This window comes from Zootermopsis nevadensis, unplaced genomic scaffold (assembly GCF_977971745.1).
Source record: "Zootermopsis nevadensis isolate Lab colony 2312 unplaced genomic scaffold, Znev_1.0 Znev_ptg000030l, whole genome shotgun sequence".
NCBI lineage: Eukaryota > Metazoa > Arthropoda > Insecta > Blattodea > Termopsidae > Zootermopsis > Zootermopsis nevadensis.
This window is the reverse complement of record NW_028259162.1, coordinates 21,404,440-21,423,517: the sequence shown is the minus strand read 5'-3', so window position 1 is coordinate 21,423,517 and position 19,078 is coordinate 21,404,440. Positions and strand designations below refer to the sequence as shown.

The following is a 19,078-nucleotide window of genomic DNA, read 5'->3' as shown; positions in this document are numbered from 1 at the left end:
CAATGTAATTAAACGGGCGATGTGTTTAATATAAGCCAAAGCCTGATTACAACAAACATCGTGATCAGTTGATTAGCATTCATTCTTTTTATTCCGGAGGTTATGGGCAAGAAACTTGGCTCAGAGAGCAGCAATTATGATGGCTTTGTCCTCGTTTCCCTCAGGGATTGTACCTAAATTTAGGCCACAACCAATTCCCTCTGCATCCTTTACAACTTCTGCCATTTGACAACTCTTTTTTTTAGATTCAAGCCCTAGGGTCGTTGATGACCTTGCCTTTTAGTGCATTTTCCCTCCATTCCTGAAGGTCCTTAGCCCCTTTATACCAATTTCGTATTCCCATGATTTTCAAATCCTCTTCAGCCTCATCTCTACATCTCTTACGTTGACTTCCGCTCTTCCTTCTTCACTTATGTCCACGCCATCTTTCAGAGATTTTATGAATTTTGCAATGTAATACATCCTCTATCTCCTTATTAGTTTCGTTTTCCAGCTTCTCCTTCATTTATGGGACCACGGATTTTTCTAGTCATCCTTCCTTCAAACATTCCAAGGGCCTTAATTTCGTCTGAAGTCACTGTCCAAGAACACTGGGGTTCCGATTGTCTAAAATCGATATTAAGTCATTCCAAGTCTATGTTACGCTACTTCGCATTGTTATTTTCTTTTTCAAGTAATATGAATATTGTGTACTCTTACATTCAGCTAAATTGAAACAAATGCTTAAAATTACTTCTGATATCCGTCACAAACGATCAGAATCTCAGAGTTTAATAACAGGAGAAATGAGGGGGTGGGGGAATCACTGCATTTAAGGTAATGCCGCCACCCGAATTATCTTTTGAACGATTTGAAATAAGCGCGCTCTGCTCGCACTAACATCTCTGGTGACATCATAGGAACAGTCTCGAGCTGTTATGGCGGCTGGCGTCGACGTCGTCGTTTCTTTGCTGCAAACAATATTTCTCTTTTTATTTTTTGTAGCTCCTACATCAATTCAAATTTGTACATTATTTTCATAAGGAAATCAATTAAAATTAATGTGTTCATCGTGGTTGTAATTAACTGCAAACTACTGATTCTCCCAATCTAACATTTATTTTGCGTTTCTCCTTCATTAATTTGTCTCTGCGTTTGTAGGCGTAGTCGCTTGCATTCGGGAGGTTCTTGACGACACAAGTCGACATCCGGGATCTATAAAATTTCCTCTCTGCCGCCTGGTACCTGCAATTTGAAAAATTAAAAGAGAAAACAAACCCTCTTTCATCATCCATCAGTATTTCCTATTCTCGAGAAAATGTGTATCCTATTTCACTGACACAGTTACAGAAAATATGTAGCTCAACATGAGATGATGTAACTCACGAAGGAATGCGTCTTCTACAATAAATAATTTATTTAATATAAATTAATAGAAATGTAATTTCAATGTCAGTGCATTTATGTAGAGAAAATATCCATTTTCTTAAAAATATATATACTTTTTCTTCTGGGGTTCTAAGATATCAGACATTTCGATGTAGAATAAGTATAAAAGAATTGTCTTTGCGAGTCGTAAAATGTGTTGACCTAAAAATATCCATGTCTTTGGGTAGAATGGAAAACTGCTTGAAGCTAAGGGCACAGGCTTGCACCGAAATGTCGTTGCTTATAATTCCCCCAATGGGACGTCAGTGCATGATTCCCACACCATATATCAGAACAGTTTCCAGTTCATCTTTCTTTTACTCAGATGCACATAGAACACCGGCCAACGCGGTATTATAACGTAATACATTTTATTACCAAAGCGGAGGGAGAGGTTACCACTATTTTAAAGCGCTGTCAAATGACTTGTGTTCTGCGCAAGCTACGTTTGGTACACCTCATTAAGCCATTAGCTTCGGTCAGAATAATAAATTTAATCACACGCTCTTTCGAGAGAAAGGCGTGTCGTGTTTGAGACACGCGCCCACGACAATATTTTCCTAAAGTAAAGTAAAGTTTGTCCCACTATACGCCATGTAGGCGTTTGGGGTGAGCGTAGGTATAGCTCCTCTCTTCCTTGACCTCGGCACTAGATGGGGGTGAGTGGTCAGCATCACGCCCCGGTCGGCTTTACCCCCGGGAAAGGACCCCGGTACCCATTGTAGAGGAGGCTGGGTGGGCCCCAGAGCCGGTATGGACGCAGAGGCTAGAGGAAAAATCCTCTGCCCCCGTCGGGGATCGAACCCCGGTCTTCCAGCCCGTAGCTAGTCACTATACTGACTGAGCTTTCCCGGCTCATAATATTTTCATAATTATGCAATATTTTTCAAAACATATTTGTCCGACCAAAAATAGTTCTGGAGAGGATCTGCTGGACGTAAATCAGACACAAACCGAAATCGAATGAATTTCTGTGGGATTTCTGGCTCTTGCACAAACAAATATGAAGAAATTTGTCCTCTGGGGTGTTTTTGGAGCTCCTTACCAACTCCGTCAACAGATGGTAGGAGACTGCATGCAAGATTTTATCGTCGATGACTTCTACTTTGCTACAATACGAGGGGATGACCATGCCAGGGATCTCGGTCCACTTGTCTTCTGCGGGATCATACTTTTCGGTACTGAGGTCGCTTGATGTCTCGTTGCATCCTCCTGCACACACACATTCAGTAACAGGTCACAGTATATAAAAAAGCTGCCAAAGGGAACTTATTCTAACCCCATTCATCGGGGCCCTTCTTGATATTTGTAACTGTCACCTGGCCACCAAATGTTTGGCCTTTATGGAGCCACAATATTCATTACCTTATTCACAAAAGTCGGTAATTGAACCCTTCAAACTTACACTAGTTCTATAAAACATTTTAATATTATCCTTCCTTTCACGCCTATGTATCACAAGTGGTATCTTACCTTCAACATTACCAATTATAACTTTCTAGTTGTTTGTATTTCTCGTAACTTCAATGCTTCAAACTCCGTCCGTCTTAATCAACGGACTTTACGCTCTTAAAATTTGCAATTCCGTAAACGCAACGAATGAATGAAATACAACGAAGAAAATTCATTCCCTCTTGAAGTGTTAATATTAGCACCAGGAACGAAATTAAGGATGAAAAAGCTACAATATTATTTTCGTACTTGTAGCATCAGGAAATTGCGCCTGACATCTGTTTTCTGCTTTATGAAACTGAGTCCGAAAATAGCGTTCAACAACACAAGACGCACTCTTCAAAACGGCGTTACACAAACAAGTGACGAAAGCAAAGACTGCGAAGGGACTGCTTTAAACCATCGGCTTTTTGGGGATAACAGCACGGCAAACTGAAATTTCCTTGCAACAAGGACAAAATATTTACCTTTAAAACTGCGACTGTGTAAAAAATGGGGCATACTTTACTTGAGATACCACAAGAGATTATGCGTTGTTACTTAAGTGTTCTTCGTGGGGAATGCAATCTAAAAAACGAATCGGGGTTAAAATTATTGACAAACTAACTCTGCAAGGACAGGAGAAAAAATCTGTTCATAAAATCTCAGTCACTCAAAGAAAACCAGGAAAACATTTCACAACAACAAGTTCTGTAAGAAGGACAGAGGAGCATCACTCGGAATGTCCAGAGTTCTCACCCAGGGCGTACAGACAGCCGTGGAACGCGACGCAAGAAAAATCCTCACGTTCAAAAAGCATTGGTGCAACGAACGTCCATCGGTTGGTGTCCGGGTCATAAACTTCCACCGAGTTTAGATAATTAATACAATTGTTACCATCATCTCCACCAGCGACGTATATTTTGTCTGTAAAAACAAATTAGCTATATGACACAAACAGTAAACCATTTTGATGATCACAAACATGGGACAATCCGTACTTAAATTTGTAAATCTATTAATGATATTGTATTTTATGTCCCCCCTCGAGCCACAGAAACTGCACAGACACGGCTGTCTCTGTTCATCTGTTTCTCTGTTTTAAATGCAGACAAACAGCGAGTCAAAGGAAACTACTTGTACCGATATAATTTAATATCAACAGCATAAAGAGCGGATTTTATTAAATTTGGTATCAGAGATGTACGGTAAGAGCTGCTAAGCGGTGCTCTACATTTATAATACAACGTGCTATTTACATGAGATTATTGACTGCCTCAAAACATATTACATCCGTATTATATGAGACCCAGTTTGATAGTTTGACGGTTGTTTACACTCACTCCGAGTGTACACTACAAAGGCAGAAGACGACGCACAGGGACAGCTTACAAGAGCAGAAGAAACCATCACGACTCAGAACTTCAAACCGTTGCTGTCTGTGAAATAACGTAATACGTAGCACGGATAAAAGAAAGACATAATAAAAGAATGTGGACAAAGGAGTGAGGGAAACTAAGTTCAAGAGAGAAGATGAGGAATATCTTGATGATGAAGGCATAAAGTTCGTCCTAAACGTCGGCAGAAGCCAAACGACAGCCAACTTCGTACTCGCGACCGTGAGAACCTCAAATCCTGCGATTCCTTCAACAGTTCTTGCGTTATTCCACATGGACAAACCGACAGACAGACGCCTCGTCATCTGCACTAATTCACACACTACTGTTTCACAGGATTTACGTACCATTCAGCACAGCAGCACTTGCAAAGGTTCGCTTTTTGTTCATGGGAGCGATCAAAGACCACTGGTCCGTCTCGCAGTCGTATCTTTCCGCCGTACTGAGACGCAGACCACCATAGAAACCGCCCATGGCGTACACTGCACCTTGCAGAACTGCCACACTTAAAAACCATCTGAAACGAAAAGAGTTCACGCTCTGCTATGCTCATTTATTGATCATTCAGATGCATTTCCTCTCGCAGAACGCAATTGTTCGTTCGTCATTGTTAAATCACAATTCAAAAGAATTAAGAAGCAAATCGTATTCTTAAAACCAACATTGATCAAAACCTCCTCCTGCCTATTCACACTTTGCACGATGCTCCTGTATGTGAGTGGTTCAATTTTACAGCCCCTGCTCACATTTATATATTGACTAACGGAGCGACTTTCACCTTTTTATGAAGATTTCTATCTTCTGGGTTGTTGCGCTGTGTAGACTGGTCGATGTTAACCAACGTTTCAGAGGTCATACTGCCTCCGTCATCAGAGTATGAAGATTTCTGTCTTCTGGGTTGTTGCGCTGTGTAGACTGGCCGATGTTACCCAACGTTTCAGAGGTCATACTGGTGAATTTAAAGTGATACTTGGTGTTTAAGGTTGTTAAAGTAGTATGGTAGATTTCATGGTTTGGTTTTTCTATGATTTGAAAGTACGATCTGTGGTATTTTTATTTTATTTTATTCTGTTTTATTTATGTTTTTAACTGCAGTGTTTGAATGTGGAGCTTTCAATTTTGCGGTGTTAGGTTAGAGGATCTACTTGTTTATAGACGTGTGTCTTGCACTGTTGAAGGAAAGAAAAAGCTGATGCAGTTGATGATGGACCAGGCCCATCAAAGAAAATGGAAGTCAGCAATGACAATTCTAAAATAAAAGCACAGAATGAACGGATGTACAAATATCGAGATCAGCTGGAGGAGAACTGTAAGAAGAAGGATTTGCAAAGGCTGCTCAATGGGTATCAGATCCACCATTCTTGATTAATTCCTGCAGGTCAGTCAATACACTACATGCTTGCTGGATCTGCTTCTTGCTCAATTTCCCCAGAGGCACCTTCTGTAAGTCCAACTGCAATCACAACAAGCAATTCATATTCATTTAAACACAACACATAGGTACGTACAGCAGCAATGTGTCCAAAGATCCATAAAGTATTGTTATGTCATGTACATAAGTGATTCCCAAACTGTGTCCAAGAGCCAAGGGGCTCTACAAAGGTTCCCACAACTCTAGGAACCTTCTATAATCATAAATTCTAGTTATACAAAATTCTTAAGTGATACCATCTTAAAACTTTGCATACCGTGTAGTGTATTAGAATATAAAAATAAGCAAACAAAGAAACTGTTAACACTATAAATGACACTAGTGCCAAACGTGTTTCAACCTCAACAGGTCTTCATCAGTGGCAAAATGGGGAAATTAATTCATATCCTCTCAAAAATTGTTTTAAACAGATTATGAAGCTAATAGTGAGTTCTTTAATAAACCATAATAAGTAACACTGCACTGGATGTTCGTTCCACTGGAGTTGGTGGATTATATCTACACTTAGCTATTAGTCCACTGGTTTGGTGGTCGTTGCTGCGTCGTCTGTGCTGTGAACTCCAACGAAGCGTGGGTGTTACTGTCACTTTTTGAATGCGTAGGGTATATATAAGCTCGAATTCAGGGTGGCCAACTACTGTATATGATATTTACTTTTTCCTGTTTAATGCTAGGTCAAATAATACGTTTGAATCATGAGTTTATTTTTTGTCTCTACCAATGTGACAAAAGCGTAGGTGTTTTAAGCCCAATACGGCTCCACAGAAGAACAGCTGAAAAACACTGACTTAAATACATTATTAAATAACTCTTGATGATTTGACACAAAGTTTGTCTCCCACTAACCTCAAATTCCAGCATAACTTGTTTCATCAAATTCACATCAAATACCAGTTGTACCAACTCTTGTATAGGTGGCAAACGTTTACATGTGATACTGGAACTTCCTGCCTGCAGTAAGGTTTCATCATCTTCCTGCACAGAGTTAATTTTAATTAATGCATAATAAATTACATGAAGCTTATCTGTTTCGCACTCTTAATTCACTGACAAACACACACATCTTTATTACATTCCATGGATCCATAAGTTAGTCAGATGACAACAGGATTTGGAATAAGTTGTAAGTGGTGAGTTATACTACCGATTTACATTACATGAAGACCAGGAAAGCTTAGTGAACATTACAAATTCATCAGCAAAGTAAAAGGAGTGCATAAGTAAGTATCTCTTTAATTCTACTTTAAACTGTGCCTTTTTATCCATAAGACTCGCGGGACTTGAAGGAAAACTGTCAAAAATTTTGATTCCCACATGTTGTTGTGTCCTTTTTTATTGTTTTGTTCTGTCTCTGTGTTGATGTATCTCATTGTTTATTGTGTCTTATTGTTTTTGTTGTGTCCTTTGTTTATTGTTTTGTTGTGTCTCATTGTGTTGATGTATCTCATTGTTCTGTTCTGTCTCATTGTTTTGTATGTTATTGTAGGACACTGCCACCGGGTATAAACCCATTTGCAGTCAATAATAAATAATAATAATAATAATAATAAAAATAAAGAGCAATCTTCTGAAAACATAAGAGGTTGGCAACTGGCCTGTGAAGCTGATTCTTATTCATTGTGTTGATACTGTGCACAGCAGCATTAATTTGGAAATATTGTTGGTTATTCACAATAAAATTCACTAATGAGAAAATGTATTTACACGGAACAGCTAACTAACTAACTAGATGGCTAAGGAAACCCAAAGGTTCATCACCGAATTCACCAAAGCCCTCCACCGGACCCTGTCCCGGGCCATCAAAATCCAGTCACTTTCAACTCCTATCTCCCATACATAAAAGTAAAGTTTGTCCCACTATACGCCATGTAGGCGTTTGGGGTGAGAGGAGGTATAGCTCCTCTCTTCCTTGACCTCGGCACTAGATGGGGGTGAGTGGTCAGCATCACGCCCCGGTCGGCTTTACCCCCGGGAAAGGACCCCGGTACCCATTGTAGAGGAGGCTGGGTGGGCCCCAGAGCCGGTCTGGACGCAGAGGCCAGAGGAAAAATCCTGCCCCCATCGGGGATCGAACCCCGGTCGTCCAGCCCGTAGCTAGTCACTATACTGACTGAGCTATCCCGGCTCTTATCTCCCATACATCCTGCTTGATATTATCCTCCCATCTACATCTGGGTCTCCCTAGCTGTCTCTTCCCTTCAGAATTACTGACCAATACCCGGTACACACCTCTTGCCACATCCATGCTCGTTACATTCCCCACCCATTTCATTCTTCTTGATTTAATCACCCTGACAACATTGGGAGAGGAGAACACATTTTTAAGCTCATCATTATGCAGTTTTGCATTATGTATGGAAGGTCTAGGATCTCTAATATCTTGAATAGATGTCTACATGGATTTCTATGTTGATATCAGCCATTAATCTGACAATTTTATTTTGCAAAGTAAATATTTTTTGCTGTTAGATGAATTACTCCCCATAATTATTCCAGACTTCATTACAAAGTAACAATAAGCAAAATAAACTTAACTTAACACTGTTCAGAATACAGAAATTTTAGTTAATCAGTACAGTAAACAGAAGCTACATAGCAATCAGTAAGTAAGCTGTTTTTTTGTAATCTAAGTGAATGCATCCTTCATTCCACTCTACAGCTTGGCATATCATTTCAGTGCAGTGAATAATGAGCAGAATGTTGGCAGAACTATGCCTCTAGCCTGGCAGTTCCCTGGAGGGACTGAAGAAAACCACAAAACACTGGTCCATTATAATTTATATGTTATTTGTAGGGGAATGTCTTTTAGCAGAGTGTGTTTCTAAATTTTAAGGGTAGTATTATTCATATCAGAATCAAGATTGCAGCAATCTCATAACACTCAAATCTTACCTGAGTATAGTCTAAGTCGACAGGGTAGAAACGTCCAGGAACTTTCTGAAAATTGTTTCTATCAAACCACATGTTTCCCGTCTTTTCCTCGTACATGCTCTCAAAGATTTGAAGTGCATTTTTCAAGGTTTGAACTTCCTCTAACTTCTTGCCTCCGATTGTGGTGCCTATGCGGCCCCATGACCGGAATAACCAATACCTGCAACACAATAAGCATTTCAATAGCAACCACAAGAAAGACACCAACGTCAATAACTTCAAAGTTAGGTTAATTAAGTCAGACCATTATTATCCCTTAACACATCTGGCCCATGGTGCCTGTGATGGGTATTGTAAAATAAAAAAGTTCCATGCAGTTATAATTCTATCTAATGTCACTTGCACACAATGTAGAAAAATTTAACTACTTTACTCCAAGACCAGGTCAGAGATAAAGCCACTAATTGAGGACTGAGGTTAGGGCTACTGCACACCTCATGAGGCAGTGACAGAAGAGTCATCCAGGCCAGAGTAAGGGTCAACTACAATGCTGTCGCATCTGAACTGCGGACCACTTATTGAGGATCTTTTCCGAGATTGTTTCAATGGGGATCTTGGGCAAAGTATGTCAACGCTGCCCTCCACTGTGGGACCATTATGGCTGGTACTGCTGCATAACCAGACCATCCATAAAAGCATCATATCTTCTGGTGTATGTCTGTTCACGCTGGACTGTAATGGATTTGTCAATGTGGAGACAGTGGATCCTTGAGGTGGCAAAAGATGAAACCGGCAACTCTTTAGTAATTAATTCATGGGAGGTCCATTTTCTGAGGCCTTTATATGCACTTCAGAAACCAGTATCAGTGGGACAACGCGTTCACTACCTATTGGAGGCAGTCACACTGTCGCCGGTCTTCACGATTTGGTTCTGGCAGTCAAGGATCCAGGCGTCTCAGCACAACTACTATTGCTGTATAGCCATCTTCATTTAATAAAGGAATCTTTATACAGTCGACTGAAGATTGTTCTTGGGCTTTCATACTTAAACGCTGCCCTGCTCAATAGCTCCAACAGCACCAGATAAGATTGCATCCGCTCGGCAGATCTACAGTTCGTATCCTGCACCAACTAACTTAGAATGTTTACTTTCTCATCTAGTGTCATCATGGTACAACTTTTCTTTACTTCATTATTACTCATACATTTATGTTTTGATTCCATAATGTTGTCGAAGAGCAATACCATAAACAGTAAAATAAGGGAACAATACAATACAAGTTACCATGACAGCGAAAGCGAGTCTGAGACTAAAGGTTACATGCAGTTTGTCAGATGAAGACAGGGTAAAAGACATGAGGAAATCTCATGATGATGAAACTTCCAAGGCGATTTAAGGTTTGCTTACTTTGAATTGGATGTTCCACTAATTGTGGGTGCAGCTGATGGTGTATGAAGCTGGACAATTCTCTTCCTTGCAACATATTTGTACTTCTGCCTGCAAAGTTAAGAAACCAATGTTTATCTGCTGTGATCAGGTATAAAATGTAGTAAATAAAATGTATTCAGTCATAATGCAAAACAATTTTCAGTTTCAAAAAGATAACTCAATCTGCCTGACTTGCAACAAGGTATGGGGGAGTTCTGGTAATTTGCTCGCAATGTGCTGTACTTACAGAATACTTTAACTATTTACCAAGAGCTCTGGCCTCCTTGTTGCCATGCTGTAATACAGTTTTGTTCAAATACTGTACAGTAAGGCAAAAATGTAATAACTCCTACACACACACATAAACAGAGATGAAAGCCAGTGACACACATATCCTTTGTGGACAGTGGTCCATCAAAACTTGCCCCAAAAATCCAGCCTCCTCTAAGCAAGATTTTATAACCCACTGTCCTAGAATCAGCCAATATGAAAAGTCATTGTTTAATTCCAGATCTAGGTTCAGTATATGGCAATGTAGGACACGTTTAGAATCCTTTTTATATTTGTATGCACTATACATGTTACATTAACTCCTTCATGGCGTGGCTGAACTTTCTCGCTATAACAGAAGTTCTTATTGTAAGCCGTTCTTATAATGTTGTGGTTACATGTACAAAGCAAAGTTCAGGAGATGGTTATAAATAATGTGGAATAAAATGGAAATCACTGTTCCACTGATTTTATAAATCTCAATCTAACATTTAAAACTACATTCTGTATTCACAAATTTTACACTTCACAACTTTCAGACACAAACTTTCCTAAAAAGTTAAATCAAGTGAATCAATACAGCAGACGTATTGTATAGTGCACAATCATCAGGTTACTTACAAGAAAACATGGTCTGATGGGAATTCAGGGGGTATTTTGAAGGGCTTTCTCTTTGGTTCTAGTGTTTTATTCTGACACTTGGTCCACTCAGTCAGATCTCCCAGGCACTGATAGCCCACAAATGAACGGAACACAAACTGCCCACCTTTGCACTCCTCACAGCGTTCAAGAGAACCAAATGTCATTATGTCAGCCAGATGATCCAACATCTGCATACCAAGAAAAACAGAAGCCTTTACAGTTACTATAAGAATATCTGCCTCAAAAAATATGAACAAGTTGCCCACGGAAAACTTTTCAAGTCAGGCATTCAAGACCAAAATGGTATAACCATCACGGCTTTCAAACATTTGAAACAAATGTTCAGATCAGGTTCAAACAGAAAGTAATCTCTTATTCTGGTTATGCCCTAAATCAACACTTTAAGAACTGTAAAAGGTTCAGTAACTGGATTACAAAATATTTAACTTACTGGTACTCTTTAACACAGAAAACGAGCCAATACATGCATTTCACACTTTAACAAAGTTGCATTCACAATTAACAATTACGTATTATGTCATACAGTCAACCAACACCACCACAGCTCACAAAACATTTGTATCTATTGAAACTAATCCATTCCACATCCAGCTTGGCCAACGAAGTTCTGTTTGATTTCAACATCTTTCTTACAAAGCATTGTTTCTGCCCTTCAAAATCAAGCGTTAATAACAAAAGCATTCACAGCAATGTGAAAAAATGCTGGAAAGAGACTGTCTTTCATTGCTTCCTCCAATATTTGCACATGAAACAGGCCTGCAAAGGAAATTAAGACCTTCTGCTCTTCATGTCCACAATATTTAATTTAGCACTTTGGAACAACTGTCAACCGGTGCAGAACCAGTTCTTAAGAAATCATCAGGTCAGGCTCGAGATTCAAATGTCATTCATTTTAAAACTTTGGTTCAGTTTCCTATTTATTGTTCACTTCAAAGCCATACATGAAATATGATAATATTACAAATAATCAATGTGCAGATCTTTGTGACAAACATTCAATGCCAGGTGTTTAAATACCAGTTTGATCTGGCACACAGAGCAGAGTTAAATTGGCACATGCAAGCATAAACACATACAACAGAGAGAGAAACTGAAAAACAAGGTTTATTGAATGTACCGTACAGAAAACACCACAAATGGGCAGATAAAAGGAAATTACAAATGACTGAAATTATGGGATCAGCTACAAGATCACACCAGTTCTGGTTTCAGACTCTGAAAATTTTAAGCCCTTTACTTTGTGAAAAGAGCTTACAACGTGCAAGTGTCTACACACATTCCTCTTCACAAAATAAAAGTAATAAAATGGCAAACAGACCTTATCACTTCCAACTGGTACATCCTGGTCATTGTACTCTAGCAGCCTTTGCAAATCCTTCTTCTTACAGTTCTCCTCCAGATGATCTCAATATTTGTACATCCGTTCATTCTGTGCTTTTATTTTAGAATTGTCATTGCTGACTTCCATTTTCTTTGATGGGCCTGGTCCATCATCAACTGCATCAGCTTTTTCTTTCCTTCAACAGTGCAAGACACACGTCTATAAAAAAGAAGATAATCTATTGTAACACCGCAAAATTGAAAGCTCCACATTCAAACACTGCAGTTAAAAACATAAATAAAACAGAATAAAATAAAATAAAAATACCACAGATCGTACTTTCAAATCATAGAAAAACCAAACCATGAAATCTACCATACTATTTTAACAACCTGAAACACCAAGTGTCACTTTAAATTCTAATTACTTCGTCGAGTGAATATCATTCAGAAGTAATGGGATGCCAGAGTATAGAAAAAAAAAGAAATTCATATATTTTGATATACTGGCGAGACTCCAGTGTATTGCAAAGTGTTAAAGAAGTATATGATCTGGAGCTTTCATGGTGACCAAGTACAATAAATTCTTCTTGGGCTACCAGTGGTTGAAATGTGTGTGCAGAGCAAGCACTTGATTCCACACACCAGTCCCTATTGGCTAGAGAGCAGCCGTAAGTAGGGGGCTCTGGTATATATATATATATATATATAACACAGACTGGATCTCCAACCACTTCAGTACCCTGAGGATGAGAATAAAAACAGCTCACAAAACGTTGGATTTTTCACCTTTCAAACACCAAACACAGATGGTAGCCCAAGAGTTTATTATGGTAAAGTCAAATTATAAATTCAGTTCCAAGGTTGAAATTCAATACACCGACGTTCCACAACCTTTTTCACTTCTTACAAAGACATGCAACAGCACACCACAAAATTTTGTCTCAAAAACAGGCGTGCAAAACTGTACATGGCATAAATATGTATCTACATGTAACAACTCAATCATATAAAAACAAAACATAACACACGTTGAATAAAACAATCGAAGATGAACTTGTATGTGTGCATTATGAATCTTAATTAGAAAAGATAAGATGTTGTCTTTTTCTAACTATAACATTTGAATATACAATTTATTATAAAAATCCAATGCACACTTGAAACCTGGGGCAGCAGAGCGGTTGCAGAACACACAACAGTATTCAAAAAGAACCGACATACTGAGTTGTAACGTTTGCATCAATTACAATGTTTAATTATGATACAATGTATTTATAAGTATGAATAAAGGCAGCTCATGAGGAATAACAATATTACACCAGTGAATATTGATGCACGTAGGAAATTTACAGTAACCATTGTAGGAAGTCTCTTATAAATACCAAATTATACCAAACAGTTATTCAAAGTTGTCACAATTGAAATTGAACAATTAACAGTGGTTATGATTTTTGATTCAACCATGAATAGCAACAAACTATTTTAGGAAAAATTAAATAGAAAACAGACACAGTGATACCAAACATTACAATGTGATCGGCACTGATGCTTCGTATTTGGAATTCCCAACCAACCTGTCAATGAAAACTGTATAATACGGAGCTGATAAACACTATTAAACAGAGAAACAACTGAAACAAATGCTCTTAGAAACATGGAAATGTGGTATCCACCAACTGTATTGTCTCCCTACCTACCAGCCTCCACACATGGTATATAGACCAGGTACATGGGGTGTAAACCCCCTCTTTTTTTCAGAGTACGACACAATTTAATTGGCTGCCATCACTGAAGGGTTATATTCTATTTGCGATACATCACTTACTTTTCAACTTTAGGCAATTTGTTTTTCACCAATTGCTGATCTTCTTTCGTTAAGCTCTTGATACCAGGAAGACAATCCCCAGATTCCCAAAATTCCAGTTCATCGCGCAGTTTCGCAAAGCATTCGACGTGGTGCCACCGCTCCTGACCACCATACATTTTTGCATTCTCACTTTCAAAGTCCTTCTTTGAAATTCGTACTTCGTCCTAAAGAAAAAAGCAGATTGATGAAAGGCTTTTTCATAACTTGTGTCCTATAAAAATGGAATCTTCACAAAGTCTTCTTCCCACACCATTTTCATAAATACAGCAAGACACCAAATTCACATTAATGGATGCCACCCCCCCACCCCCCGTTTACAAGTGCTCCACCTAACAATTTGGCCTCAAATGGTTTTCTCATTTTCAAATATAGAAAAAATGTTTCAAATAAAATGTACACAGTGACTAATGGGGTATACAATGAACAATAAAATATTAATTATGGGCCCATTGCTATGAAGTTATCAAGGTCATCTCTTCTTTCGAATGAAGTCATTTTTAATCTTCAAGCTACAAGTACAGCCAGATTTAAGATGAGTTCACAAAACACAATTATTTTTTATGTACCATTACACATTATTTGAATCGTTTTATGCATTAAAATGGGAGGTTTATTAGAGTTTACAGAGTTAGGTGGGACACCTAAATATATACATTTTTCTTTCGTCCTAGTCATTTTCCATTGTATTTAATGTGGCACTAAATATGGTCTTGGTAGGACTGTAGAAAAATGAAATAATGTTTACAAATCAAATCCAAACAAATTTGTGTTTATGCCAATGATATCTTCGTTACAAGAAATATTCCAGTATTAAAAGAATTATTATTTGCAATGGGACTAGAAATTAATGAAGAGAAAACTAAACATCTGAAAATGCCCTCTTCACAAGCAAGAAGATACCATCAAAACCTAACAACAAGTGATTTTAATTTTGTAGGTGTTCAAATTTTCACATATTTGAGATCAGTTATAGACAATGGAAATAAAATGTGGAAAGACATTCATTTTAAAACAAACCATGCATATACTAAACTTTTAAGTTATTTACTTGTGTCTCAAAACTTCTTCTATGGCTCTCCAGTCCGTATTCGGTCCATGGCCTCCTCAGTTCACCTCTTCCATTCGGTCCTATTCTTAGGTCCATTCTATCCAAGGTTTCGAAACATCTTCCTTTTTACGGTACAAGGTCGTTAGCCTTGTGACCAACCCCCAACCTGGAGGACCAGGGTACCTGTCTTAGTCTGACCTCTCCCCCTCGACCAATCTGGCTAGGGAGGCCCTACCAGTAGCTAAGCTACCGCCAGCATAGCTCTTGGGATCACTGAGGTACTCAAGCCCCACCACCACGACAAGGTGCAGGTGCCATTAAGTGGGGTGTGTCCCAAAACACTAAATCAAAAATAAACAAAACTTTAATGACACCTATTCTAAGTAATGAATCTCAAACTTGGACAATGGCTTCAGAAGAAATGAAGGCCCTTAGAATGTTTGAAAGGAAGATTATTAGAAGAATTTACAGTACCATAAATGAAGGAGAAAGCTGGAAAATAACTAATAAGGAGAGAGGATGTGTTAGAAGGGGAAGATATTGTAAAATTTATAAAATCTCTTACATTGAGATGGTGCAGACATATTGAAAGGATGAATAATAACAGAAGGCTCAAAAACATAATGACAACTAAAATGCAAGGAACAAGAAAAAAGAGGCAGACAATGTAAAAGGTGGATTGATGAAGCTGAACAGAACTGGAAGATTATGGGAACACAAAATTGACATAGAGTGGCTAAGGATTGTCAAATGGAGGAAAAATGTACTGGAAGCCACGGTCCACAACAGACTATAGTGCCTGAGAAGAAAAAGTAATTTTTAATTTCAACATATTTAATTCCGCTAAAAACCAATGCGATATGAACATTTATATGTTTACTATAGCCCACGCGTCTCAGCACCGAATCAGGAAACAGTGACAAAGTTGCATGCATTCCTAATCAGCTTCACACTGAGGTCAGAATAACCGGCACCCAGCTGTGCCAAACATGGTGTACCTGCTAGAACCAAGATTCAGTCATCAAAACATTATTCAGCTGCATATAATAAACAGCATGATACTTTTTCACCGTTACAAACTCTCTCTCACACACATCATACGCAAAGACCAAAAACGTATGACAACATAATAATATTTATAACAAGTTGAGAGAAATAATTGATACAGCAATAATCTCCTACCTACCTATTTTTGCTTTTATCTTCTCCTGATTCTCCCATCTTAGGGACTCAAAATGAGAAATATCACCTACTGATTTTGGCCGCTGACATCCAAAGAAGCACATATAGTGGTACCAGTGAGGTGTTTTTCCATCAAACATCGGTGACTATAAAAGAATTTATTAAAAAAAGAATTTCTTATACCAAACAAATCATTAATTATTATTTATGTATGATGGTTATGAGTATCAGCAGCCATCAATAATACCCTCAAAACATTCTATTACATTTAATACAATCATTCAAACACACAGTGAATATACCTGACAAACATGTCAGTTAAGTGTAACCCAATACTTGCAATTACGCTCTGAAGACTGCCAATTTAATGTACATACAGATACATGTGCGCCATGCTCCCTATTTCAAATAAAACTTACAGAGGAGATATCGCACCAACACATATGTATACACTTCTTCAAAATATACGTCTGACTAGCTCATAAATACATGATTATATCCCCTCCCTCTAGAAGTGTTTAAAATTGGGCTTCAGTTTTCCTTTGAGTTCTACAGAGCCCTCAGTCCTTTAACTACATATGCCTCTTTGTACAACATAATTATGCAAGCACGAAAATGCATCATACAGCATGATGAATGTTATTCCATCTGTGTAATCATGCCAATTCGCTAGACACATTCAATAACTGACAACATCAGTCACACATATGCATTCATCTTTATTACATTCCATGGATGCATGAGTTCATCAGATGACATTAAGAAGTGAAATAGGTCATAATAATATAACACATAAAAACAAGTACAATCCATAGTATTAGAAAGCTTTTGTTTCTACATGAATTCCAAATCCTGTTATTTACAGTGATGGGAAATATGTATTTCATTTAAATATTTATTTTCCTTAACCCTCCAGCGCTCGTGTCCACCCTTGGAACGTTCCGACTCGCGTGTGAGCGCCGCGCCGCAACCCATCAATTGAGCAAATTCTTAATCAGACTATTACTGACTTTTAATTTAATTATGGAGTTACGATTAAGAGACTAATAAAACATTGTATAAAAGTCCAACTGAAGCTTTGATTTCATCGACTGAAGTTTCTAAGCAGTCTCTTTGAATAGAATAATTTTCTCTAATTTTTTCCAGTTTTTTATTATTGAATTTTGTGATATCGCCCAATAAATCATCTGGAAAAAATAGCTGCCAGCACTCGATCTCAGTTTTGCAGTTTTTTGCGTATCCTTTGACCCCAGGAAGGTGAGAGATAAAAGTTTTTCATTGGCGCCTTTTTACTTCTTCGAAGGGGAAAGGTTCGAAATTTAGTCATTTTATCTATGCCAAGATAAAGATCACTTATTCCTGCATTGGAATCTTCATCTAAACGTTCAGCCGAGTTTTCTGATTGACTACCGTGATTCTCCTCTAGTGGTTCCTCATCAGCATCCTGACTATCATCGAATTCACAATCTATAATTTCTCTTGCACTCACCTGTTCTCTTTCACGTTCTTCTTGTTCTAATAACCACTTCAACCAAACATTTGGATCAGATGATCTTGTTTTAGAAGCCATTATTGGTAAACGTGACCAATAAATAAGAAATTAACCCAAACTTAAAAGAATTCACTTTGGAACACAAACACTCGCGTTTGAGCGGGCCGCCGCACTATGAGAATTGTAAAAGTAAACTGAACAAAGTGGGTCTATAGTCGTAGCTAGAAATATTTCCTTAGAATTTTCCATAGAAGGGGGTTTCCTCTTAACATAGATAAAGCGACAGGAAAGAAAACAATTCCTAGAAAGAGTTATCAGACTTTTACTGAAAATGCTGCGCTGCGCTCACAACGCGAGTCCTGGAGGGTTAACTACTATTTGTACGTTATATGTTTATGGACCAATTATAAGCCACCTCCAAGCAAAGTCTTAAATGTGGCGGAAGCCAGTTATATTGTAAATTCCTACCTGGACCATAACGGCCAAACGCAGTGAATTCTTTTCAATAGAAGATTTGCATCCTTTATATGTTGCACGGCCGCTTTTGGCGTATTCTGCTATATATGGCAAGTCGTCTGACATTATTCACCGATATTTTGAAAATGAAGCACAAACCGGCGCGTAATAAATTACATACATACATACACTCTTACTAAACCTACACATGTAAACAGCTATGATGCCAACCAAACGACCTTAGCATTGGCGGGTCCACAGAGTAGCAGCAAATCTGTGTAACCAACATAACACCAACACTAGGATAGAAATATGATTTAAGGTTAAAAACGGCGGTTCGTACGACAAAGAAGGCTGGCTATCTTCTGATTATACCGCCTGGTAGAAGTTTTCGAAGGTACTTGATACCTCCGAAATCAGAGTAATGAAGGTGAAAGTTTATCACTTGGAACCACAGGAAGACAAGAGAGAAATATCTAACTCTACAGAATGGTTGCAATAGCAAACCGAAGCTGACCAATGCAAATCATGAACGTAGATAATAAGCAACTCGTTCGCAATCTATGGTTTCCACCACAAGATTTTTTTTTCTTGGCGCTGCAGTTCAAAGTTGAACCCTGTGTAATAAGAGACCTAAGACAGTAAAATTAAAAGTGTAAATTTTATTGTATAATAACATTGTGTGGCTCGATTCTTGGGTTATGACTAATCAAGGGGAACAAAGGCTGCTTGTCCTAAAACTGCATACGTGCCTGAAACGCTTGGAGTTGTTACCAAAGAATACTAACTGGGTGTCTTTGTTCAACTCTC

The 19,078-nt window shown here is 38.3% G+C and overlaps 1 protein-coding gene and 1 pseudogene across 2 annotated transcripts; both read right to left on the bottom strand.

The window, feature by feature from the left end:
* Positions 1-4,773: 4,773 nt before the first annotated feature.
* LOC147872218 (poly [ADP-ribose] polymerase 1-like) lies at positions 4,774-15,224 on the bottom strand (annotated as a pseudogene). The gene is made up of 8 exons (XR_015537748.1): positions 15,124-15,224; positions 14,049-14,254; positions 12,219-12,440; positions 10,859-11,067; positions 9,947-10,036; positions 8,560-8,758; positions 6,514-6,642; positions 4,774-5,688 (listed from the first exon to the last, which is right to left on the bottom strand). The product of XR_015537748.1 is annotated as a poly [ADP-ribose] polymerase 1-like (transcript).
* A 5-nt stretch (positions 15,225-15,229) lies between these two features.
* Positions 15,230-18,743, bottom strand: LOC147872217 (poly [ADP-ribose] polymerase 1-like). Its single transcript, XM_087358336.1, has 3 exons — positions 18,281-18,743; positions 16,325-16,466; positions 15,230-16,139 (listed from the first exon to the last, which is right to left on the bottom strand). Exons 1-3 carry the CDS (start codon positions 18,392-18,394, stop codon positions 16,045-16,047), a joined length of 351 nt encoding a protein of 116 aa, XP_087214462.1. The 5' UTR covers positions 18,395-18,743; the 3' UTR covers positions 15,230-16,044.
* Positions 18,744-19,078: the final 335 nt, after the last annotated feature.

Coding starts and splice junctions, on each gene's coding strand:
- LOC147872217 (XM_087358336.1), bottom strand. CDS start 18,394: ATGTCAGACGACTTGCCATATATAGCAGAATACGCCAAAAGCGGCCGT. Junction 16,467..18,280: donor GTTTGGCCGTTATGGTCCAG/GTAGGAATTTAC, acceptor ATTCTTTTATAG/TCACCGATGTTTGATGGAAA. Junction 16,140..16,324: donor GAAGATAAAAGCAAAAATAG/GTAGGTAGGAGA, acceptor TCTTGGTTCTAG/CAGGTACACCATGTTTGGCA.